The sequence below is a fragment of the Musca autumnalis genome, unplaced genomic scaffold, assembly GCF_047663935.1.
Source record: "Musca autumnalis isolate F117 unplaced genomic scaffold, ASM4766393v1 scaffold_1, whole genome shotgun sequence".
Classification (NCBI taxonomy): Eukaryota; Metazoa; Arthropoda; class Insecta; order Diptera; family Muscidae; genus Musca; species Musca autumnalis.
Genome location: NW_027411644.1, coordinates 72,205,926 through 72,233,900, shown reverse-complemented (window position 1 = coordinate 72,233,900; position 27,975 = coordinate 72,205,926). Strand labels below are relative to the sequence as shown.

Sequence of the window (27,975 nt, the reverse complement as noted above, 5' to 3'; positions counted from 1 at the left end):
AGAATTTCTTGTCAACCACAACAAGTGATGTTGGGGAAAAAGAGCACACCTGTAGGTTGTGTATTTAGTCTTTGTAAAAGCGTTAAAGAGTTAACAACTAGAAGCCGGGTTTTTCGTTATAAAGCGGGTAGACGACCGACGGTATGAAACTGAAAATGATAACAAGAAATGTATAACAACAAAGAGAAAAATATCAATGAAGTGTGTGAATATAAAATAAAACAATTAAGGCGAAGTTTTAAGAAAAAATCCAAGAGATATAGGAAAAATTGAAAACAAGGAAGAAATAGTGGAATTTTTGAGGTTTTTCTTAAAAAAACTGACTTTCACTGCGGTTTAAAGATCAAAAAAAGCATCAAATTAGTTGTTACAAAGAAAAAGAAAAATTGTTGAAAGCAAGTTTCTGTGCTAGAGCTACACAACTGGAGAGCTAAACAAAGTAATGTGGAGGTGAATGAATTCACAAATTCTCACACACAATGTACACACGGTGCTGGGATTTTTGCATACAACAAAAGCGGTAACATGAAACCGGTGGGTGTCTGTGACAAAAGGGAAAAAAGGCATAGCGATCCGCCACCTCAATACATTATAATTTAGGTATTTGAGGATGCAAGCAAATTAATTAAAACCTAATTTAACAACATGAAACCCAAAGACAATATTAACAAATTGTATAATATTACATATGAATGAACATACACATGATTAAACATCCGTACATAGTTGGATACAAAGATACTAGTTAGTTTTGCCGTCACCTAATGGATCACTGTGACACCACTACAAAACAAAAAAAAGAAAAAATACAAAGCCATGGTAACAAAGATCTTTTAGATACAAAAGACTGAGAAAAAACTTTGGACAGACAGACATTAACCACCAAGATCACTCTTGACAGCAGCGACAACATAAGCTTGCTGCTTGCTCTAAGCACGCGGTGTCGTCTCTCACCTGTTGCTATATGTTCTGCACCGCACCACCGCCTCACAGTAGAGTAGAGTACAAAGCCACGATACCGTTAGAAGTACCCATTTATGTATGTTTGTTGTATATATGCGATTTGAAATATGAGAAATTTATTCATAATTGCCTTAAGTAGGAGCTTGAGTTAGAGTAACAGCAGAGGCAGCAGCAAATGTATTGCATGACCGACCGACCGAACCAAAGACGACGACTCACTGTTCGACGACCAAATAAACATATGTAACAAATCTCTGACGTGAAGAAATTGAGATAATGAAGACCACTAATATGAGCAAAACAATTGGCCTGTTCCCGTACTTTATAAAGTGGTAAAAGTCGTAAAAGTTGTAAAAGTCGTAAACGATTTTCATATAAATTTAGTGCACGGGAACGCAAAATGTGTAAAAGTGGTAAAAATTGTAAAAACTTTTTAGTTCTGGAACAGAGCTAATGCTAACAAATAACGACAATAGCTTTGAAGATGAACAGAGTTCCATGCAACTACAAAAGCAACAACAATCAAAAACAGATTGGCGCTTTGCTGCAGCTGTTTTAATCAGCAAAATGTAACAAAACACAGTGAATGCACTAACCACCGCGCGTTGTAGTATCTCCAGCCAGTCAGCCAGCAATCTTCATGATCATTCAAGCAATTGTTATGTTGGGTTGGCACGGACGCATCAAAGAATTATTAATAAAGGGGAGCATTAAAGCCGAGGGCAGATTTCAAATTGTAAGGGGAAAACGATAAAAAAATTTAAATGTGGCTCTGGAAATTATACCCCGGTTACACTTAGCCGGATTAACCCAGTGGGTTTGGGTGTCAAATGTCAATTCCATAGCGCAAACGTCAAATAAATCCTCATGAAGTGGGTTAACCCGGCAAAAAATCTAATGTAATAGTACGGTTACACTAGAGTTTTTTGCCGGGTTAACCCACTTCGAGAGGATTTATTTGACTTTTGCGCTATGGAATTGACATTTGAAATCCAAACCCACTGGGTTAATCCGTTTAAGTGTAACCGGGGTATAACCATACTATTACGCACAATTTAACAAAGCAGGCGAAGTAGATAATCTGTCATTGGCGTTTAACGATAAAATTAAACCAAACCTTATACTATGTTTACATTTACGAAATCCACTCGATTTCAACTGTCAATTCCATTGCTCAAACGTCAAATGAAATCCAATCGATTTCAGATGAGTTTTCATTTGACGTATACACAAAGGAATTGACAGATGAAATCGAGTGGATTTCGTAAATGTAAACATAGTCTTACCGACAAAAATCGGTAACATAAAAACGCAAAATTATGAATGAAAAGTATCAATAAAAGTTAACAACAACACTGTTACTATCGGTAGGAGATAACGACAACTTTATTTTGGTTTTTAAGTTATCGAAAAAATTTGGTAGTTACCGAAATTATAAAAATGTTGGTAATAGTGGTGTATTGATTTCGTTAGATTTGTCTAAAGCTTTTGACAGAGTAGACTATGCGACCCTTATCCAAAACTTGAGTAGGGATTTCTTCTTCAATAATACTGCTTGCAGACTAATTTTTTTTCTTACTTAAATAGTCGCTCTCAATTTGTTGATTATAATGGGTCTGAGTCTAGAGTACGTAGTGTTAGTAGTGGGGTTCCACAAGGTTCAGTTCTTGGCCCCCTGCTGTTTATTTTGTACATTAACGATTTCAACGTTTCCGTTGATATGAATACATGTCTTCCATTTATATATGCTGATGATATCCATTTATTTTTTCAGTCTCCTAATGCTATTAGCTTGCCACCAACAATTAATACAACTTTGAATATGGTTGCTTCTTGGTTGCAGGAAAATAATTTTGTAATTAACGTTAGCAAGACAAAGTCGTTACTATTTGGTCCCGTTCGGCAGAGTAGTCATATGTTTACAATGAGTATGAATGGTAATGTGGTTGAAATCGTTGATCAAATAAAGTGTTTGGGTATTTGGGTTGACTACAAACTTGATTTTAGTCCCCACATTGATACTTTATTTCCTTAAGTGATATCTATATTGCGTAAACTTCGTGGTACAAATTTTTATCTGCCACTTTTTGTAAGGAAACAGCTTGCGCATGCCTTATTGATCTCCACTATTACTTATGGTATTAAAGTTATATCTGGCACGAGTCAATTATGCTTAGATAGGATTTTGCGTATTATTAATATGGTATTTCGTTTTGTTTATGGATTGAGCTATCGTGATCATGTTTCGAACTATGTCATGGAGTTTTTGGGTGTCTCCTTTCAATCGTATGTTAATGCTCGTGTTATGACTTCTTTCTATAAAATTATTAAAAATGGAGGTCCTGAAATGCTTTGTGAGAAATTCTCTTTTTCTCGGTATATACGCAATCCACAAGTGCGGCTTCCTCGTTTTGGATCTTTAATGTGTGATCGATCTTTCGTCGTAAGAGTGGCTAGAGTGTGGAATTATCTTCCTATCAATCTACGTAATTTCGCCAGTTCTCCTTATACATTTAAACGAAATTATTTAATGTACATTCGTCGGCGTCACTCTGGTTCTTGAAATTACATTTTAGGTTCAGCATTTTAGCTATGGGTCTTTTTTTATTTTATTTTCATATATATATTATTGGCTAGGGAGCCAAAATTTTTAAAATGTTATATTTATATATATATATATTTTTAATAATAAGTATAATCTAAATAATTGTCCATAAAGAATTATATTTGTTCATGTACATATGCTGAATTTTTATATTATATTTAATGCTGAATTTGTTCTGAAAGACTTACTGGCATTGTAATGTATGAATAATAAATGAAATGAAATGCTTATATGTAATTCGTCAAAATTGTACCAATTTGTGTCGGTAACTCAAAAAATTAGTTACAGAATTCCACTACAGGGTTGTATTTTAAGACAAATTGTCCTGTGTGCCTGTTGTCTTAGTGACCTGTTAAGAAGACCTTACGAAAACACTAATGATAAACCCAGCATTGTACGCTGATCGCCTGTGTTCAATTCCCAGGCTCGAAAACATTAAAATCTCTAACGGTGACAAAAGACCCTCAGGAAATGTTGCCTAATTCCAAGTTCACATTGTAGATTTTCGCCGGGTTAACTTTCATTATGAGGATTTATTTAACTTATAGTACGTTTACATATAACCGGATTTAATAAATCCACTGGATTTCAAATGGCAATTCTTTTGCATATACGTCAAAAAAATCGTGTTAAAAAGGTTAACCCGGCAGAAAGCTCTAATGTGAGCATCGCGTAATACATGGTTTATATTATAGCTTTTTGCCGGGTTAACCCTTTTATGAGGATTTATTTGACGTATACACAATTGACATTTGCAACCTAGTCGGTTTATTAAATCCGGTCATATGTAAACGTACTATAAGGCCATGTTTATATTATAGCTTTTTGCAGGGTTAACCTTCTTAATGACGTACACACAAAGGAATTGACATTTGAAACCCAGTGGGTTTATTAAATCCGTTCATATGTAAACATACTATAATATTGATTTTATAAATCCAGTAGAATGCAAACGTAGATCATATTTAAGCATAGTACACACGGTCCAACAAAACTGACAGTCATCGAGGTCTATTTCGTTAATATCAAAGTCTAGCCGAATAATTACTTTCCTAATCACTAAATTATACCTTAAATGTTGTATTTCAATCATTTTTAGCTAACAAAAAGTTTTTATTTGCCAGAAAATTGCCGTAAAAGTACGTTGACTGTCAGTTTTGTTGGACCGTGTGTACTATGCTTTACATTAACGATATCCAGTGGAATTCAACTGTCAAATCAATTAAGTATAGGTCATATGAAATACACTGGATTTCATTTGCTATTATTTTTGCTAATGCATACAGGAAAACATATAGAAAGACGCCGGCATCATTAATTTTCCTGTTCACCTTTGCATTACCACGCCTATGGTTAGTTTTAGAAACTGTTGTTCTTAGTGATCCACCTCCTGCTGCCATTGTTTGTACTATCTTGTTCTCTTGTTTTCCCGGTTAAGTGTTTTTTCGCATTGTTTTATGTCCAGGTATGTGTGTGTGCTGCTAACAGCCGCCGCACCACATAATTTAATAAGTTTTGATAGTCTCTACCGATAGAGTGGTAAAAGAAAACAACAAAGAGACTTGAAGGCAACATTAACGACAGGCATGTATGTATGCACATATTACAGAATAGCAGACATTATCTTAACGTTAGAACAAAAACCACAAATATGTCATTACGGAGAAATTTAAATAAGTCTGAAATAATCAATTGACAATTATCTCAGTTCAATTAAATTCCCATTAATCACCATTAAAGGAAATCTATTCACAGATTTAATCAGATTGTCCAGATATCTAAGCAATATATAACGGATGTCAATATGCAGAGGTGCTAGAAATAACTTGGTGTTTACATAGTCCCGGTCCGTACTATAGTGAATTTCATTAAAAAATTTCATGAAATTATACGTTTTTAGATCGAATTTCGCACTACAGCAATTTCATGATTTTACACTACTATGGAAATCGATCTAGAAACGCATAATTTCATGTCAAAATTTCAGTGAAAATACTCCAGTATGGCCCGGGACATAGGACATTTTGAGTTGACAGTAACAGAAAGTAGTTTTAAATTTCCAAATCCATTGTGTATAATGCTTGGTTTGCATTTACGAAATCCACTCGATTTCAACTGTCAATTCCATTGCTTAAACTTCAAATGAAATCCAATGGATTTCGGATGAGTTTTCATTTGACATATACGCAAAGGAATTTTCAGTTGAAATCGAGTGGATTTCGTAAATGTAAAACAAGCATTAGTCAAATAAATCCTCCTTATACCCCGGTTACACTATTGAAGGTTAACCCACTGGGTTTAATAGATCCAGTGGGTTAATCTTTGCTGGTTACACTTAGCTTTTCGAGGATATAAACTGTCAGCTGATGTTTGTTTACGTATACATACAAAATAACTAATAAAGTCGTGTTTTACACTTTTGCAATTTCTCGTATGACAATTTCTCATATTGGTATATTTTACACACAGGGATACATTTTTGTATCATGGTATCAAGCGTACTTTTTTTTTAAAAAAATGTCTAAAGTAAAAAATAAATAATTTTATGATTTTCAAATGACTTTAGATTTATTAACTCCATAAAATCTCATGCGACCAATCGTAAACGTGTAAAACACGACTAACTCTGTTGCAAAAACAGTTGCAACTTTTGGTACTTTTTGAGTAGAGTTGGATTTTTTTGCACAAATACCGAATACAACACTGTATTTTTTGTGGATTTGTGCCGGATTTAAAATAAACCCAGTCGTGAGTGGATTTGATTTTTGTATTGCAAAACTGGTCAGATTTGACCAGATTAAGCAATAAATCCTCATGAAGTGGGTTAACCCGGCAAAAAGCTGTAGTGTGACCGTGCTATTATCTTCTTCTAGGAGGTATTAAAAAATGCATAATTAGAACAATAATTATTAACTTTTGGTCTGTTCCAGAACTGCAAGAATCTACTAATTTTTACTATTTTTTCCGATAACATAAAGGAAAAAATGTTATTGTAGTAAAAAATAGTAGCTTCTTGCAGGTTCTGGAACAGAGCATTTGTTCTTTACTTGTGTGTGTTTAAATTACTCCAACTTTTTTGACAGCTCATAGTACCATTAGCTGGGTATCTGGGGCTGGATTCTTGTTCTATGGAAATTTGAATAGAAAAATATTTCTTTTATAATTTTGTTCATTTTACAGTTTTTTTCTTTATAAAAGTATTCACTTCACTATGTCCCTATTTATATTAGGCAACTTTCCTTGCGGCAATTGTCAGTTTGATGGAGAGAGAGGTGAGGTATATGGTAACCCTTTGCCTCTCAACACCCTCTCTCACCGACAAACTGACAATTGCCGCAAGCAGCGTTGCCAGTATTTTTTAGACTCATTTCCCCAACTTGTCCAAAACTTTTCCCCAAAATTCCCCAGATTTTATTGAATTTCCTCAAAAAAATCCCCAAATTTTTTTTTTACAAATAATTACAAAAAAATCAAAATTAGTTTTATTTTACTATTAAAATTCATATCATTAAACTTGTAAAGTATTCTATACACTTATATATGAATTAAATTAACGATATTCAAAACTTCACTTTCAAGTGATTCAGAATCATTAGTCTCATTGGATTTATATAAATTTGTATAATGAAAGAGTTGTAACATTTCTTTAACTGGGTCAAAAATTCTACAACAAATGGAGTTGTTAGAAAATTGATTATTTATTCTAGTAACTCGTACTGCATTTTATTTCCGAATATGGTTCAAAATAGAAGACTCTTTCTACTTAAGAATTAAGGCCTGTGTACATAAGCTGCCTCGCCTAGTTGTCTGGCTTTATTACTTTATTTCTGACATAACAAAAATAAGAGAATAAAGAAGGCCGAGCAAATTTCGAACTGGGTTGCCCTATTCTTTTATATTCTTTTATCAGAAGCAAGCAAGGTAAGCAGGCGAGGCAGCTTATGTACCCAGGTCTTCACTTGTTGGAACGGAAAGCATATTTAATGCCATCTCCAATTTACGAATGATAACTATCTCCATTGCGATTCGTAAACAATCGTGGAGATTTTTGTGTTGACAACTGGTTCTATATAGAGCTAAATTGTGTTGTCCCAGTGAATTGCTGCAAATATTGTTTCAATATCTTCCTCCTTTTTATAAATGGTTTCAATATTCGAGTGCACAGGGAAAAATGCATATTAGCAATGTGCATCGGTTTGAAAACTTAGATTAAGGCCCGTTCTTACATCTTTTCTTTAAAATCCCTTTTTGTTATACTTTACTTTAAGAAAAAAAGGAATAAAGTTCGCATTACCAGGGATTTGTTATTACATCTTACATTCCATTTCAAGCAAAACCGTCTGTATACATCAAATTTACTCAAATTGGGTTGGTTAATTTGAATTTGCTCTCAAATTGTTCTTGTTTTTGGGCGCACTTTAAATTATAAAAGAAACACAAAGTTCCTTTTAATTTATCTGACACTTATTATTAAAGCAAACTTGTAGGAATAAAAAAACGGGTTATCTGTCCGATATCGGCCAACATTTAACTACAAAAAGTATTATATCCTTTTTGGACTTAGCATATTTATCTCTTTTATAATTGGAGCCATGAATGTTAAATAAAGTTTAATTTAATCATTGCCCATCAATACAGTAATCATTTCTGCAGTTAAGTCCCCTTCATCAGTAAAAATGATGGAAAATGTTATTTCAATTCAACCCACTGTTCTAGTACGCTGTCAGTCGTCGAGCCGCATGATAACACTTCAAATCTGTCATAAATTATTACAGCTGCGACCAGTTAGTATATGATGCATGTTATTTGTGCGTCACGCGTGCGCTGCTACTATTAACGTACTGAAATTAAAAGATGATCTGAAGTAATTAGACAAAAAAGAAATTCCCCAAAAATCCCCAAATATTTTTCAGATTTCCTCAACATTTTCCCAATTCCCCAAGTCGAAAATTTTTTCCCCATTGCAAATAAAAATTCCCCAATTTGGGGAAAAATCCCCAATACTGACAACGCTGGCCGCAAGGAAAATTGCCGAATGTAAATATGGACATTTTTATAGAAACAGAATTGAGCCCCTGAATAATGCCATGTTCATACCAGCATTTGAATAACGTCGTTCGTTCTCATAATAACGTACACAAATAACCCGTTCATACGACATGGTACACAATTCATAGCAACATGATTCATATTTTCATAGTTTTTGTTTACTGATTATAAAGAAAGTTTCAGCCAAAAGACGAGTAAAGTTAATTGATATGAACTGAAAAAATATTTGTCCTTCTTTCTGATATCTATTTAATATTAAATTATATTAGTTTCATTCATGTTTTCTATTTTTTCTCACAATTTTGGTGTTTTCAGCATATTTTCAAATTTTTCTATTTTAAAAATTAACGAGAGAGAGAGAGAGATCTGCCAAAATAACTTTTTATACAGACTTTACGGCAGGCATTTGATTTTTGTTTCTAAATTTGTACGCGAATTTGAAACGATGGACAAGAAATGCAAGTGCAATGAAAAAGAAGACACAATTTGCTATGATTTAAGTATATACTAGTCGTTAAGCCGTTTACTTTTCATTCATATTTTGCAGTTTTTCTAAAAATGTTTGTGTTTTTAATAAATTTTTAAATTTTGTATTTTTCATAATTAATTTTTTTCGATAAATTCTCTCATTTGTTAGAGATGGGACATATTTTATCGTTCTGAGAGTAATTTAAATTGAACAATGTACACAAATCGTTGTTCGTTCTCAATATTTTGTATGGGAAATGAAGTAATTACATCGTAATTTGGGGTCGAACAACGAATAGAGAGCGAAACACCGTCAGTCTGAACAAAGCATAACTGTGTCATGATAATCATAAGGTCTGTTCCAGAATCTACTAATTTTAAGTATTTTTCGATATCATAAAGGAAAAGTTGTTACCGTAGTAAATTTAAATTGCACTCTCTTTATTTCGATGAATCACTACTGTAGAAACTCTTACTTCACATGTCTCCGACAAAACATTTGCCCTACCCGTTAAATTTCACATTTCATCTCTACCATTGCAGGCTATTGTGTAATATGTGGCACAATGGGAGATAGAATTTTGCCAAAAATCTTCATAAAATACAGGTATTGACATTCAAATTATGATAGATTATCTGTATCGTTTCGGCAGATCCCATTCAATATGCGAAATGTGTCTATAACATAAATTTGAAAGTATAACAAAATTCCAGGGATGCTTTAGACACAAGTAAGCCATCATCAATGTTAACGGTATATTGAAGATAATTATTTTTATTGCATTTTTAATATGACAATGGCATTAGTGGTTTATTAGAGCCAAATATAACCCAACCATTCACATGGAAATTATTAATATACGACTTGGTGAGAGATGTTTGTTTAATTGGAACAATGAAGAACTTTGTTGAATACCACCATGGACATCTTTCACCTGTGTATGATATTGGCTAAAATGATGGTTGTGTCATTCATATTTGGAAAGGTTTGTTCATACATTTCTGAAATCATAAAATATCCAAGTGATAGTTGTGATACTTTGTTGAGAAGTTTAAATCATTTCAAATAAGTTTTTTTTCTGATTAGATAATTTACATAACAATACATGAAGAAGAGTAGGAAATTACAATTCGAATAAAAACAAAAGGTTTGTTTTTATGGAATATTTAGTGAAAAATATAGGCGTTCCTCTCAAATGTCAATAACAATAAAAACAAACAAACATTACTGTTACTAGACACGAGTCCAGTTTGAGCAATAAAAATTTTTCCATGATTAACGATCATGGTGTCGAATGCCATTTCTTTTTAAACGACCAAAAACATATTTGTAATTTTGTATTGGGTGCATGTGCATGTTCCTCATAGCCTTGTCTTCATGAACGCATCGAAAAAAGCGCACTCTAAACCTGTTATCATGTTAACCTGCAAAAAAGGTGGAAAAACTTTGTTTTTTTCTAGTTTTCTTAACATTAAGGTATTGGCTAGCTTTATGGTGCTCGTTTGATGTACGATCTTTGCTAGAGAAATCTATGGAAAAAGAAAGTGAATATTGTTAGTTTGGTGTATGTGTGTTTGCGTCACAACAGACACAGCCAACAGCAGCGATAATAAAAGAGAAATGAAAATTCATTAAGATCTTCATCTTCACCAAACACTGATATGTAGTAAATTTTCCAACACCAACTAAATGTTTCTTCTGCCATTCGGCCAAATGAGCAAGCGCTCGCAAAGTTCAATAGACTTATAAACTTGTTTTTGACTCAATATCGTAACAGATGAACGGAATTGCAAATTTGCAGTTGTCCCACTTTGCTTTATTTCTGTGGATCTTTTAGGAGGTAACATTGTGAAGACCTCATACCCCACAATGAGTTCAATTGTGATATAATTGCTCTTTTTTAATATATCCCCAAAACGCCCATATTTTCAATAATATCTTCACGCAGAAATTATCATGTTTTTATGCATTATAATGGCCAGAGTTATGCTTAATCAATTAATTAGTATTTTAACATAACACGGGTCATTGGCACAAGTTTTAGTTAGGTGCCAATATTAATACATATTTATAAATAAAAGGGTGGAACGAAAAACAAAAAACAAGATCAAAAATACTATGCTTACTAGAAGTACGTTTATATAACCGGAATTAAGAAACCCACTGTGTTTTAAATGTCAATTCCATTACATATACGTCAAACAAATCCTCATAAGGAATGTTATATGCCATTTAGATATGACACCATTAGCCGGATTTAGCGCATTATCAGGTTTTATTTGCTAAATCCAGCCAAAATCTACCAGATTTCCCATACAAAAATAAATCCTCCTATTGAGTGGATTTGTTTTAAATCTGGCATAAATCCTCGTATACAACACTGTTTTTAGCAACATGTTGCTAGAAAATACAAAAAGTTGCAAGCTGGCACAAGAAACAAGGTAGATGCATCGGTGAATTGCTACACTAAAAATAATTTAAAATGTAAAAATTTGTAAACAAGGCGGAAAATTAAATTTGTTTTGATGTACAAAGTTGATTTTAATCAACCAAGACTAATAATTATGATGTCTAAACGATAAAATAATTCTTTTATTTATTTTAGATGGGCAAACTGCGATAAAATAATAATTTATTTGCTCTTTATTTAACATTAGTAGCATAATGTGCTAACATTTTCAGTATTAAACAATACATTTGTAATTTGACGTATGTTTTTTGAGACGAATTCAATTTACAAAAAATTTTTTTGATGTTTCAAATTCGATCAGATGGGCTGATGCATCTACCTTGGTAATTGTGCTATGAACAAAAATCAGCTGACTGCCATTTAAATCCTCCAAAATGTATATCTAAATGCAATGAGATTTGTACTGGATTTATTAAATCCAGTCGAGGATTTATGGCTAGTCTAAATGAGCTATTAACCCGACAAACAGCCTATAGAAGCGGAACACAAAATGGATATGTGGCATTAGGTCTGTTCGATAACTTGGCAAGTAAAAAGTACTTGCAGGAACTTGCAATTACTTCTCAGTTCCCTTTTATTGAACAAGTTTGTTATGGAACAGCATTTTGTAAAAATTTTTATAAATTTTTAAGTTATCGAACAGACCTATTTGCTCTGCTCGATTAAGTCTTTAGTACGCTTTACACTTGCACTTAAAACAATTATTTAGGGTAAATACGTCATTTTTTGACAGATTGTCTATGGAATTAACAACTTAAATGACGCATGTTTTATAAAACCTGGTAAATATAAATTTAGCTTTATTTGCATACGAAATTTTGAATGAAAACTCCCAGTGAGTTTTCTCACTTTCTTCTTTCAGTTAAAACGACAGAGAGACAAAACTCACGGGAAGGAAGTTTTCATTCAGAATAATAGTACGTTTAGACTTATAAATCCACTCGATTTCTAATGTCAATTCCATAGAATATACGTCAAATAAATCATAGTTCTAAATCCAATGGATTTTATTTGACGTATATTCTATGGGATTGACAGCTTAAATCATAGTTCATAGTCTAACAGGCGTTTAACACAGTCTAACAGGCGTTTATAAAATCATATCCAAATTCCATCCCTTATTTTTTGTACAAATTTGGATGTAGTACATGGCAGAACTACCAGGTAGTGGTATCACACCAGCTGATCGAATATGAAAAGTCAAATCCCTTTATAAAAAAATTATTTTTGTTGTAATTTGCCCATCAACATAAAGAAAGTTTTGACAAACATATTCAAAATTTTACTATGCCACTACCTGGGTAATTGTGCCATGATGTAGTATAAATTTTTGACCGTTTGTAACTCTTGCAATTAAACAACTACGGGAACAAAGCTTGTTGTTGTAACAGCATTTGCTTTGCTTGTAAAATGCCACTTGCATTAGAGCTTTTTGCCGGGATAAGCTCCGTCCACACATATAATTGATTATCCAAAGTTTCAAACTTGGCCGGAGGATAATCAATGTCCTCTAACAGCGTAGATAAGTCGAGCGCTACAACCACTGTCCTATCGCACGGCTTGCTCTGGTTGAGTCCTCCAGTAATATGGGTGGAGAAGGAGTGCAGTTCTGCAGTCGTCCCGTTTCGCCTACGGAACCCATACTGATGATATGATTTCTGACGCTTGGGATGAGTAAAACATCAAGAATCTTTGGTATGGACGAAAAAAGCGAAATCGATCTGTACGATTCACTTTTGCTGACATCCTTGACTGGCTTAAGTAATGGGACCACCCTGCCTACACATTTTTCATGTGGTTGTTGTTTTCAACGCGCAACACGACACACAACGGACCGTATGTATTTGGTCCATAACGTCGCCAAACGTGAGTGAGGTCCCGTCTTCCTTCTTTCCAGGGTGCGAGAGTTACATAACCCTTTGCTCACTATTCGCTTATTCCGACTTGTTCCGCTTAAACGCATTTTACATTTAACATGTTTTATAAAACATGCATCAATTAAGTTGTCAATTCCATACACTATCCGTCAAATAAATGACGTAAATTCTCAAAACACCTGTTTTAAGTGCAAGTATAAAATGCGTATTATGCTCAACCATCAACCTGTTAACTTAGTGCGTCAGCTCCCTGACTCTGGTGATACTAGGGTTGGCTCGACGAAGCTCATCACGCTAAATTGCTAATCCCGTCGTCTCTGCAAGGAGTTTGGCCTCGTTCGGGTATTCGACCAGCAGGTATATGGTGGATGAATGCGAAGGTGCAAACCGGCTCCGAGTCAATCCGATATCGAAAAATCTGCCCCCCCCTGGGATTGCCAGAGCTTTTTGCCGGGTTAACGTTTTTGAGGATTTATTTAACGTATACCCAATGAAATTGGCATTTGGAACCTAGTGTATCTACTAAATCCAGTTATATGTAAACGTACTATTATACCCCGTTTGCACTTATACCCCGGTTACACTTAACCGGATTAAAAACCCAAACTCACTGGGTTAATCCGGTTAAGTGTAACCGGGGTATAATAGTACGTTCACATATAACCGGATTTGATAAACCCACAGGGTTTCAAATGTCAATTTCATTGCATATACGTCAAATAAATCCTTATAAAGAAGGTTAACCTGGCAAAAATCTATTATATAAACAGGCAATAAAGGCACTGTAAAACATGCGACATTTAAATGTTCAATTCCATTCAATATCTGTCAAATAAATGACTTATTTGCCCCACATTTAGGTTTTATGAATTAATTAGGTTTAAGGCTAACATTGCCTTAAACCTAATTAATTCATAAAACCTAAATGTTTGCCTTTTGCAAGGTTAACCTTCTTATTGAGGATTTATTTGACGTATACGCAAAGAAATTCACATTTGAAACCCAGTGGGTTTGTTAAATCCGTTTATATATAAACGTACTATTACCGGGAAGAATCTCGAATGTAAAACGGCGTTTGCATTAGAGCTTTTTGCCGAATTAACCTTCTTTATGAGGATTTATTTGATGTTTGCGCTATGGAATTGACATTTGAAACCCAGTGGGTTTATTAAATCCGGTTAACAGTACGGTTATACCCGGTTACTCCTAACCGGATTAACCCAGTGGGTTTGGATTTCAAATGTCAATTCCATAGCGCATAGGTCAAATAAATCCTCTCGAAGTGGGTCAACCCGGCAAACAACTGTAGTGTAACCGTACTATTACACTAGAGTTTTTTGCCGGGTTAATCCACTTCATGAGGATTTATTTGACGTTTGCGCTATGGAATTGACACTTGAAACCCAAACCCAGTGGGTTATAGCTCATTTAGACTAGACATAAATCCTCAACTGGATTTAATAAATCCAGTACAAATCTCATTGCACTTATACCCCGGTTACACTATTCAAGGTTAACCCACTGAGTTTAATAGATCCAGTGGATTAATCGTTGCTGGTTACACTTAGCTTTTGGAGGATATAAACTGTCAGCTGATGTTTGTTTACGTGTACATACAAAATAACCCATAAATATCAAAAAAATAGTTTCCAAAAATTAAAATGGTAACTATTGATGCATTACAACAAGTATTTAAACAGTATTGTGATTGATTGGAAAACAAAAAATATGGCACAAAATGCATAAATAGTGAGCATAGAAAACATTTACGCTAAATCCGGCTAATGAAGTCATATCTAAATGGCCTATTACTTCAGTACAGTGTATCTTGATTTTTTCTTGTAATTTATTGCATTGTTCCAGTACTTTTTTAATGGTAAATCTAGCAAAAGAGCAAGCTGCCAAAATTTTCATTACAATAGAAATTTATTCAAAATGTACGGGAGCGGAAAAATGGCAAAAAATGGTATCAGCCAATCTGATTCCAGCAAACAAGCTACTAGTTTCAACTCACGCAAATTTGTGTGGTAGAAAATAACAGAAGAGAGCGCCATCTTTGTTTAAAGAGAAGAGCTAATTTTTCTACTTATTGGAATACGGGATAGGTTTTCTAGCACAAAATTGGAATAATAGTACTAAATAGTACTATTGTGCAGCTTCTGGAACACACCATATGTTTATAAATTAAGCGGCGGTACCTCCCACACAAAATTTCGAAAAAGTTCATTAAGACCTGCTCTCGAATCGCTTTGAATTTATGCGTCCACTCCTTCCGGTACCTCCCCTCAGAAGTGCGAAACATTGTACTTAAATGGTATGCAAGATTATTTAAAACGAAGCAACCGATTTGGTGTAAACTTTGGTTCTCCCAATATGTTGTCTAAATTTAGTTTAACTTCGAAAATTGTAAATATCAGTCCCCTCCTTAGGGTACCTCAGCCCCAAGAGTTCAACGTTTTTTTTTTTTAATGTAGTTTAGAGTCTGTTCGAAGATCCTTTGGAAAATAATACCGGTGCTACTGCTTGTGGTCCTTTTTACAGCAAGTCCATGCTTCCTGACAAAAACTCTTATAAGGTGACCAACTAAAATGACTGGTGGGCCCAATATCTACCAAAAAGAAATGACTCCCAAAATAAGATTTACTTCCAAAATGTCGATCCATTCCTTCAGGTACCTCCTCCGAAACACTTTTGAGCTTTAATCAAAATATATATTTTTGTCGGCAGGCTCATACACCCCAAAAGCGCCACATAATCTGAAGACTCCCTGATAAATAATGACAATAGATGAAAGTTTTAATTCACACAGACTGCGGGTATGTATATCTCAGTTGCCAAAGTCGAAGGTCACACTTGATGGTTTTCATGAAATCCAGGGTTCCTAGGTCGATTTCCATACTAGAGTAAAATCATGAAGTTACTGTAGTGGGGAACTCGATTTAAGAATGCCTAAAAGTTTCAATGAAACCACTCTAGTGTGACCTTCGACAAAGCGGACTGATGTTTTTTACTTACTTAGGGGTAGTTTACACTCTATGTAAATGTCATATGACATGAAATGTTCCATCGTTATGTATTCGCTAATATGTGTAATATTGGAGATATTCCTTACGCCATTTACTCTGTGCGTCCACACCAGCAAAAATGTAAAAAAACTACGTCTCCACATAGCCTCCGTGGGTAAATATGGAATGTTTTTATTTCGTGTCATATGACATTGATAGATAGTGTAAACTACCTCTTAGCTGGCCTATTACAGAACATTTGTTCCATAAGCCGAACTAAGAAAAGATCTCCAATTCTCTCAGTTTGTTGCTTCGCTTTTTGGAATACCGCCTCTTTCCATCTCTTTGGTACGTATTAAAACGCCTTTTTAGTGGGTTCATCATCGCTCATTCTTATGATATGGCCTAGCCAACGCAATCGTTGCATCTCGGTACATTTATCTATACCGATGTCGTTGTATTGCAGATACAGCTCGTGGTTCATACGACGTCGAACCCGTAGATCTTTCGAAGAATTTTTCTCTCAAACACACCAAGCACTGACATGTCTGCTTGCGCAAGTACCCAGGCTTCCGAACCATACATTAGCACAGGTAGTATCAGTGTTTTGTAAAGCGTTGTTTTTGTTTGACGAGATGTGGCATTGTTTTTAAACTGCTTATTTAAGCCAAAGTAGCATCTGTTGGCCAACACAATTCTTCCCTTTATTTTTCAACTGAAATCTTTTACTACCTCAAAATTATAGGAACCAACATCCACTGTTGGTCCTAGCTCTATGGACGCATTGCACGTCGACATTTTGTCTTTGTCAACTTTGTCTTTTCGCCGTTTACTGGCAGACCCACTTTTGCTGATTCTCCTTCCTAACATGTGACTGTTGCTGTCTATTGTGTCATTTCTTTTAACATCTGCATCTCGTATAACCTTTTCCAGCAGAATGTTGAATAAGTCACACCAAAGGCAGTTTCCTTGTATGAAAGCTTATTTGGTATTAAACTCTTAAGAGGTTCTTTCGTATTTTAACTGAGGACCGAGTATCAGTTAATGTCATTTTACAAAGGCAAATTACCTTTACGGTCAATGGATTTGCAAGTCCAAAGCCGCATTGGTATCACAATTATTTCGTTGACCATAGTCTTTGGTCGTTAGCACATTATCACTGACACTATCTTGTAGGCAATAGGGAGAAAACTTATGCCCCTATAGTTAGAGCATACAGTATTATCTCCTTTCTTGCGGACAGGGCACAGGGTGACCACGTTCCAATCGTCAGGTACTCGTTCTTCCTGCTAGTTGGTGCTAACGAAGATCTCTTTACCAGGTCACGTAAATAATACAACAACAACTCAATTTTTGTCGAAAATGCTTCAAGATGTCAATATGTTTGTTTACGTTTTCATACAATTTATTCATAATAGCAAAACATTTGACAGATTGAAAGCACGACGCTGGCGTTTTATGCCACCTTATAATTTCATCATGTTGGTAACTAGCTGATGAATACGCCTTATTAACGTGTCGCCTCCGGTTTTGAAAAGCCCGGCTGGTAAGCCATCAGCTCCTGCTACCTTATTATTTTTCAGCCGGTTCATTGCTGTCTTTACCTCATCTTGGCTGGGCGGTATACTAAATACTATACGAGGCGGTTCGGAAACTTCTTAGTCTATCAATGAAAGAGAATAGTTAGTTTTTCAAAAATATTTGTAGTTTTCAATATAATCTCCTGAAAGTTCAATACACTTAGTCCAACGCTTTTCTAGCAATTCTATCCCTTGATTAAAATAGTTTTCCTCAAGGTCTTCAAAATAGTGGTTTACAACTGTAATTGCATCTTCATTTGAGGTAAAACGCTTGCCAGCAAGGATTTTTTTTAGATTTGGGAACAAGTAAAGCTGAAAACAGATACAACGTTTGATTAAAGTTTTGCGTTGGGCGTCGAGAAAAAACAACAACAACAGGGCGACGACGACACCAAAGTTCAGCGTTTATCTGTTTGTCGGCATATATTTCAAATGAATTTGAATTTTTCGGCATCATGCCCAACAGTGTAAAAACGACCAAAACGACACAAAACTTTACCCAAACGTTGTATGTGTTTCCAGCTTAAAAGTCACTGGGAGCTAAATCAGGAGAATAAGGTGGGTGGTAAGGAACTCGTACTTCAATTCGTTGATTTTAGCCATTGTTAAAACACTCTTGTGCGCTGGTGCGTTGTCTTGATGAAAAATTATTTTTTTGTGTTGTAAGCCAGGACGTTTTTCTCGAATTTGTACATTTAATTGATCCAAAAGGTTGCAATAGTACTCTGAATTTATTGTTTTACCCTTTTGCAGATAGTCAATCAATAAAATACCTTTGAAGTCCCAAAAAGCCGTTGTTATAACCTTACCAGCCGATTGAATTATTTTTGCCTTCTTTGGGGCACTCCCTCCAGCTTCAGTCCATTATTTGGATTGTTCTTTTGTCTCTGGAGTATAGTGGTGGATCCATGTCTCATCAACAGTTATGATACGACGCTTAAAATCCATTTTATTTCGCTTAAAACGATCCAAACAAGCTTGAAAAATGTTCATTCTTATGCGTTTTTGATCGACTGTGCGGCACCCATCTTGCAGAAAGCTTTTTCATCTGTAGTTCTTCATGCAAAATTAAATAGACTCGATCATTTGAGATGCCCATGATATTAGCAATTTCACGCACTTTTATTCGTCGATCATTTAATACCATATCATGCACTTTGGCTACAATGTCTATTGTTGCTGTTTTTGGACGTCCACTACGTGGTTCATCTTCAATGCTTGTACGACCACGTTTAAATTCAGCAACCCAATTTTTTACTGTTGCATATGAAGGAGCACTTTCACCTAACACATTCACCATATCATTATGAATTTCTTGTCCCGATAAACCTTTTTTATGTAAATATTTAATGACAGAACGGATTTCTAATTTTTCCATTGTAAAAAAATTGCGGATGCGTCTTTTTTGAACACCTGTTTCTATATGAAGGAGTTGCCAGATCGAAACAAAATTTAACATGTGTTCATAACAGAGATGGAAGTTTCCAAAACACTTAACTTTTTTCTGTTTATACCGCGCATTTTGTGCTAGGCTAAGAAGTTTCCGAACTGTTTAACTGAAAAAATGAGCTACGATTGATAACAGATATAAGGAGAGCGTAATTCTAAATACTACTTTTGTTGGAAAATTGCGATCTAAATGTCAGAAACCTGTGGGTGCAACTAGAAAAAAGTCTCATTTGTTGAAGTTATTTTGAAGACATGAAGAATAACATAACGTCATTTTTGACAAGTAGACAAAACAATGGAATTTTTTTACAGTATGTAGAGTTGATCATGTATCGATTTATACAAAAAAGTGAACATTTTCAAATTGTGAGTTATTACCCTTTTGTTGTACAAGTGCGAAATGTATCAGTTTCCAAATTACCTTGCTGGTTTCTACAGGAGGATGTGTCTGTATCAAAGCCATCAGTTTGATGTTTCACTCTTTGGTAAAACTTTCGGACTTCATTCTGGCTCCTGTACATCTCGATCCAGGACTGGACACATAAAGGCCTCGACATATAAGAAGCATGGCATTCTTGCTTAAGTCATATCTGATAAAAGACTAAAGACCAAGTTCAACCTAATAAAAAGATTTCAGAATCACATTTGAATTAGGTCGAACTTGGTCTTTAGTCATTTACCATATATGACTTAAGCAAGAATGCCATGCTTCTTATGTGTCGAGGCCTTAAGAAGCATGGCATTCTTGCTTAAGTCATATCTGGTAAATGACAAAAGACCAAGTTCGACCAAATTCAAATGTGATTCTGAAATCTTTTTATTAGGTTGAACTTGGCTTTTAGTCTTTTATCAGATATGACTTAAGCAAGAATGCCATGCTTCTTATATGTCGAGGCCTTTATGTGTCCAGTCCTGGACGCAGTTTTAGCACACCCAATAGTCAACTACGACTAATAGTCGTCCACGATTAATAGTCGACTACAAATAATAATAGAGTACGACTAATGGTCGACTACGAATAATAATTTGGTTTTTTTCGATAACACAAAAGTTTGTACAAATTTGTACAAACTTTTACAAAATGCCGTTCGACAATAAACTTGTTCAATAAAAGAGAAATGAGAAGCAGTTGCAAGTACTTGCAAATACTTTTTACTTGCGTAGTTATCGAACAGACCTATTGACTCCGACTTTCGAAAGTCGATTAAGAATAATCGGTTATACGGTTTTCGCACAGCCAATAGTCGACTACGACTTTTGGAAATTTTAGGTTAATAACACTGTGATACAAAAGTGGACAAAATTTTTTTGCAGGATTTCTGATGCACAAATTCGGTTTTGTGGGAGTCCATAGAAGACGAAAATACCTTTGGTTTCTTTGGGTCACTTCGGGTTTTGATTTTATAACGGTAAATGTAGTGAAAAATGGGCTTTCTTGGATTTTCAAATTTAAACGGACATTACTTCTTTTTTCCACAACCGATTTGCACACACTTTTTTTCATTATAAAGGGGAAAGTAATGCCTTTCAAACAAGCCATAGATTTTTAAAATCGGTTAACAAATGGCTAAGTAATAGTGGTTTAAGTGTGACAAAAACGCATTAAAAAACAGTAAAACGTTTTTCCTTGTGCTCTAGGCTGCGTAAACGACACCTAACGGTACAATTATTTACTGTTAGCAAGTAGGAAATTTAGTTGGCTTTCCAAAATGGGAAAAACCAACGACATCGGTTGAAAAATGAATGCGTTATGGCATTTTTTGTGTTTCAACTTTTTGGTTTTTTTTCATATTTTCCTTTATAAAAGATGGGTATCTTAGCATGTATGATTCTAGTTGTGATTATCCTGCTTAACAATTACGCACAAGGTATCAATGTTTTATAAAGGAAAATATGAGAAAAAACCAAAAAGTTGCAACACAAAAAATGCCATAACGCATTCATTTTTCAACCGATGTCGTTGGTTTTTCCCATTTTGGAAAGCCAACTAAATTTCCTACTTGCTAACAGTAAATAATTGTACCGTTAGGTGTCGTTTACGCAGCCTAGAGCACAAGGAAAAACGTTTTACTGTTTTTTAATGCGTTTTTTTCACACTTAAACCACTATTACTTAGCCATTTGTTAACCGATTTTAAAAATCTATGGCTTGTTCGAAAGGCATTACTCTCCCCTTTATAATGAAAAACAGTGTGTGCAAATTGGTTGTGAAAAAAAGAAGTAATGTCCGTTTAAAGTTGAAAATTCAAGAAAGCCCATTTTTCACTACATTTACTGTTATAAAATGAAAAACCGAAGTGACCCAAAGCAACCAAAGGTATTTTCGTATTCTGTGGACTCCCACAAAACCGAATTTATGCATTAGAACCCCTGCAAATTTTCACTGTAGCACTGTGTAATCGATTAACCGAAATCGATTTTACAATTTTTTTACCATGGATTCTTTGGTGGAGGTCTCTGTTAGTATATTTTGATTTAGACTATGCAAAATGTAGCAAATCTAGTGGATTTAAGTTGTCATGTTCATACAATAAACATATGTCAAATAAATCGAGAAAATGGGCTTTTAAGTGCCTTATTAGGATGTTGTTGACACATTTTCATAAATTTTACGAAAAAAAAGTAATGAACTAATTTCGTATTATAAACATAATAAAGGTAATACTAAATGAAACTTAATGTAACACTTTTTAAAAGAAGACTTAAATATAACCACCGCTTCAATACTACGCCGTCTTTTTGTATGCAAAAAACCTCAGCGACCATACTTGTAAATAAGAATTTTGAAGAGAACTAGTTTGACAATTTGACGCAATAGACAAATATTTGTGTACGACTTACATACATACTTAAATACAACCTTAGTAGTATATAGCCGTAATACCAGTATGTCGATCCCGATGTGTGAGTGTCACATTGAACGCTTTAACTAAATTCAAAACAAACTACAGAAACTAGTTATTTACGCACAAGCTAACAACAATTAAACAAAAGTGAAATTCAATGCGTTTTATTTTTCTATTTTTTCCTTAATATTTTCCAGAGACCATAAAGAGCAGATCAAATCAATGTGATGTAATTTAAAATAAGAGAAAAACGCTACGAAAATAATTTTCAAAAACTCCAATACATATGATTAAAGAATATAATTAACAAGAAAGAAACATTGAATTCAATAACAAAGTATAATGGAAATATCTACACATTAAAATTTAAAATAATATTTTAGATAAAATGAAGACCAGCCAATGATATGCAGTTTAATTTGAGTTTGAATTTCTTTTAAAAACGGAGTACTTATAAAGACATTGAACAGTTTAGAAATTGTTATACGAATAAGTAGATCAACAGGCATCAAAGCACCAACATAATTCAACATAGCAAAGATTTGAATTTTAAATGTTTAACACAATGCGTGAAGATGACATTGAGTTTGCCATCAAAGTTGTGATTGTTGGCAATGGTGGTGTGGGCAAATCATCTATGATTCAGCGTTACTGCAAGGGCATTTTCACAAAGGACTATAAAAAGACCATTGGTGTGGATTTCCTCGAACGACAAATAGAAATTGATGGTGAAGATGTACGAATTATGCTGTGGGATACAGCTGGCCAAGAAGAATTCGATGCCATTACAAAAGCATATTATCGTGGTGCTCAGGCGTGTGTTCTTACCTTTTCGACCACAGATCGCGCTTCATTTGAGGCAATACGAGAATGGAAACGCAAAGTGGAAAATGAATGCCAAGAAATACCCACAGTTATTGTACAGAATAAAATTGATCTCATCGATCAGGCGGTAGTAACAGCCGATGAGGTGGAGACATTGGCACAACAATTGAATTGTCGCCTAATAAGGACTTCGGTAAAAGAAGACGTTAATGTGGCATCGGTTTTTCGCTATTTGGCTACCAAATGTCATCAACTAAGTCAGGTATCCTATATGGAGCAAAATCAACAATCCCAAGCAAATGGTGGTTCATCATACAACCATGAAAGTCACAAGACCATAAGTGCGTTTAGTCCCACATATACAAAGGCCAAATCAACACCGGGCACCATAAAACTGCAAAAAAGTTCAACAGCACGAAAGCGTAAAATAATATTAAAAAAATGCGGCATTGTATGAAATACATGATCGTAAAACAAACAACAACAACAACAAAAAATGGCGGCGCCCAACGTGGTGGCCCAGCCTTAAACTACTACTATTAACTTCACCAAAAAATATAAAAAAACACATCAACTATCCATCCAAACATTCCATTTAGCGGACCACCGGCCAGCCACCTAATGTCTGTCTAATGATGAAAGCAGTCAAAAATGGAGTTTTCATTAAATTCACATTAAAACATTGATTAATCATAAAAATCTCCTCGTGTTCGGTACGGTTTGCTGATGTACGTACCACAGCACAACACATTCGTTCTTTTTATCAAGAAATAACTGGAGCGTAGTCAACACCTATCTTCAAAAATAATAATGGAATCGTATTTTCGTTAATTAGAAAGAAAATAAAACAAAAACACCCACAAGCCAGACAATCAAGTGGCCTTTTTGTTGTTCGGAAAAACGTTTCAAAAAATCTGTTAAAAACGGTAAATGTTTATTTTTCTTTTTTAATTATACCAAAAATTACACACCACTTAACATGTTTTAATTGATTTTTCTTTATTTTTCCATTTTTTTCGCAGGTAGTCATAATACTCATCCCAGTTAGCCGAGACGAAAGAAGTGGTACAGCTCTGTATAATAGTAGTAAACTATTTATTAATACTCAAAACGTTACAGTTAATCCTTATGATAGTCACACTGCACTTTATGCTGTAAACACATTAAGTCTGTTCCAGAACCTACAAGAATCTGCAAATTTTTACTACGATAACAATTTATCCTTTATGATATCGAAAATATAGTAAAAATTAGTAGATTCTTGCTGTTCTGGAACAGACCAATTGATAGCGACAGACAATCAAATGTTAAATATCATCATGTAGTAGCTATTTATAACAATCGTTATTTGATATTGTCAGTTAAAGCAAAATTTTGACAATTTAAACATGTGTAGCTCTTGATTTGTTTTTCGCATTAAACTACTCTTAAGGCCAGAGTAGAATCAATCGGCGTTTGCTTTGCTTGCTTCCCAAATGTGAAATTATAAACGAATGCCAGAGCCTCTTTGCAAATCCGCCTGCGTTCTCCTTTATTTGGGAAGCAAGCAAAACAAGCGCCGATTGATTCTGTTCTTCCTTTACATACACATACTTGACTAATACGGTAAAAAGTCAATGGAAACCGGTTCTTTGGGCAACTAAATAATCACTAACGCGTTCATTGCACTTCTGTCTTCAGATCTATCGTGGTTTATTTGATGCATATTGTATGACAATATGAGTACGTCCATCACAATGTCTTTGACAAATGTTTTCATATGTTTTACATCAAATAAATCGAGATAATTCACTATATGATATAATACCCCGGTTACACTTAACCGGATTAACCCAGTGGGTTTGGATTTAAAATTGGATTTTAAATTCCATAACGCAAACTTCAAATAAATCTTCTCGAAGTGGGTTAACCCAAAAAAAAAACTCTAGGCGTTTACACCAGACAATTTGTCGCCAAATACAACTCTGTAGTGCGATTCTCTAACTAATTTTTTGAATTACCGACAAAAATCGGTAAAATTAAAAAGCAACATTATGAATAATGAAAAGTTCAAATAAAAGTTAACAAGAACTTTACGACTACTTTTTAAAATGTGTTAAGCTGAAAACACATCCAACGTTTGAGTAAAGTTTTGTGTTGGGCGTTGAGGAAAAAACAACAACAACAGGGCGACGCCGACACCAAAGTCCAGCGTTGATATGTTTGCCGGCATATATTTCAAATGAATTTGAATTATTCGGCATCATGCCGAACAGTGTACAAACGGCCAAAACGACACAAAACTTTACCCAAACGTTGGATGTGTTTTCAGCTTTAGAGAATCGTACTGCTGATTTACTAATAGCTGGTTTACATTACGAAACCGAGTGGATTTGATTTCATTTGACGTTTGAGCAATGGAATTGACACATAAATACATTTGTCGTTTGTCTCCTAGCTGTCCATCATTTTTACACAGACAGTAGGGCTAACAAACTTTTGATATTTTTTGTAAAAATGTGTGAGATAACATTTGAATTTTCAATACGTTCAATACCAAAGAACATGAACATAAACGAACGGAAAATAAAAATAAATCGAAGATTTTCATTCATAATTTCACAACTATTTTTGCAGTTGTCGGGACGCCTACGTCATACATGAGAGTTTTGGGTTTTTGACAATCAATACATGAACTCAACTGTCCTGTCAATGTAAACCAGAGTTCGAAAATAAACAGTACACTAACATAGTGTACCGCTCCGAGAACAGTATCACTAAAATATTTTTAGCGTTAGTGTTCCGGAACACAAACACTAAAAAATATTTTAGTGATACTGTTCCGGAGCACAACGAAAAACGTAGTGTACCACATTTTGGTACACTAAAAACGTTGGGTACCGCAGTCGGAACACTAAAAATCGTAGTGCTCCGCAGTCGGAGCACTAAAAATCGTAGTGTTCCGCAGTCGGAGCACTAAAAAATCGTAGTGTACCACATGACGGAACACTAAAAAATAACGTAATGATAATGTACCACACACGAGTTTATTATGATTTGGGAGGAAAATTACATATTTATAATTTTTGAATTAAGTACAAATTAAGACATATAAACACAGCTACACCTGTTATATCCATGTATGTATACATATTAATTAATAACGTTGGGAACTTAAGTAGAAAATATGACAAACTTTAATTCGGTTCTTGTACAATGGCGCACTAAAAATTGTAGTGTTCTGACTGTGGATACATAGAAAATACCACAAAGGAGTTTATTATGACTGGTGAGGAAAATTAAATATTTTATAATTTTTTTTAATAAATACAAATTAAGAAATAAACTATAATAGAACACGTGAAAAACGTCTGATTTGATTTTTGGAGAATGGATCAATAAAAATCGTAGTGTTCGGCTGCGGAGCACTAAAAATCGTAGTGTTCCGACTGCCAGATCACTTAAAATCGTAGTGTTCCGACTGCCGCATCTCTAAAAATCGAAACAAAGGATCAATAAAAATCGTAGTGTTCGACTGCGGAGCACTAAAAATCGTAGTGTTCCGACTGCCGGATCACTAAAAATGTTAGTGTTCCGACTGCCGGATCTCTAAAAATCGAAACAAAGGATCAATAAAAATCGTAGTGTTCGGCTGCGGAGCACTAAAAATCGTAGTGTTCCGACTGCCGGATCACTAAAAATGTTAGTGTTCCGACTGCCGGATCTCTAAAAATCGAAACAAAGGATCAATAAAAATCGTAGTGTTCGGCTGCGGAGCACTAAAAATTGTAGTGTTCCGACCGTCGGAACACTACGATTTTTAGTTCTCCGGCAGTCGGACAGACTATGATTTTTACTTATCCGGCAGTCGGAACGCTACGATTTTTAGTGATCCGGCAGTAGGAACACTACGATTTTTGTGCTCCACAACCGAACACTACGATTTTTATTGACCCATTGTTTCGATTTTTAAAGATCCGGCGGTCGGAACACTAACATTTTTAGTGATCCGGCAGTCGGAACACTAAAATTTTCAGTGATGCGGCAGTCGGAACCCTAAGATTTTTAGTGATCCGGCAGTCGGAACACTACGATTTTTAGTGCTCCGCAGTCGAACACTACGATTTTTATTGATCCTTTGTTTCGATTTTTAGAGATCCGGCAGTCGGAACACTAAAATTTTTAGTGATCCGGCAGTCGGAACCCTACGATTTTTAGTGATCCGGCAGTCGGAACACTACGATTTTTAGTGCTCCATTGTCCAAAAATCAAATCAGATATTTTACACATTTACTTCTAATTTTTATTTATTAATATGTATTTATTTATCCTAAAAACATAAAATATTTAATTTCCCTCATTAATTATAATAAACAGTCGATTACTTTAACGTTCTTTTTAGCGTTTTGGCTCTTGGTACGCTACAATTTTTAGTGCTCCACAACCGAACACTACAATTTTTATTGATCCATTCTTTCGATTTTTAGAGATCCGGCGGTCGGAACACTACAATTTTTAGTGATCCGACAGTCGGAACACTACGATTTTTAGTGATCCGGCAGTCGGAACACTACGATTTTTAGTGCTCCATTGTCCAAAAACCAAATCAGATGTTTTCCACATTTTCTTTTAATTTTTATTTATTTAAAAAAAAAATATATATATATATATATATATATATATATATATATATATATATATATATAATATTTAATTTCCTCAGAAATCATAATAAATTAATGTATGGTTCATTACCTTATAGTTTCAAAACGTGGTACAAAACGATTTTTAGTGCTCCGGCACAACGATCTTTCTGCTTCATTCCACAAAAACTAAATATTGTTTTTTCATAATTTTGA

General features: G+C 34.6%; 1 protein-coding gene across 1 annotated transcript; it reads left to right on the top strand.

The window, feature by feature from the left end:
- The first annotated feature begins 26 nt into the window (after positions 1-26).
- On the top strand, positions 27-25,059 carry Rab23 (RAS oncogene family member Rab23). The gene is made up of 3 exons (XM_073981447.1): positions 27-439; positions 22,510-24,063; positions 24,160-25,059. Exon 2 carries the CDS (start codon positions 22,866-22,868, stop codon positions 23,592-23,594), a length of 729 nt encoding a protein of 242 aa, XP_073837548.1. The 5' UTR covers positions 27-439; positions 22,510-22,865; the 3' UTR covers positions 23,595-24,063; positions 24,160-25,059.
- Positions 25,060-27,975: the final 2,916 nt, after the last annotated feature.

What these genes read in the sequence shown, in the direction of transcription:
- Rab23 (XM_073981447.1), top strand. Translation starts at nt 22,866, where the DNA reads ATGTTTAACACAATGCGTGAAGATGACATTGAGTTTGCCATCAAAGTT.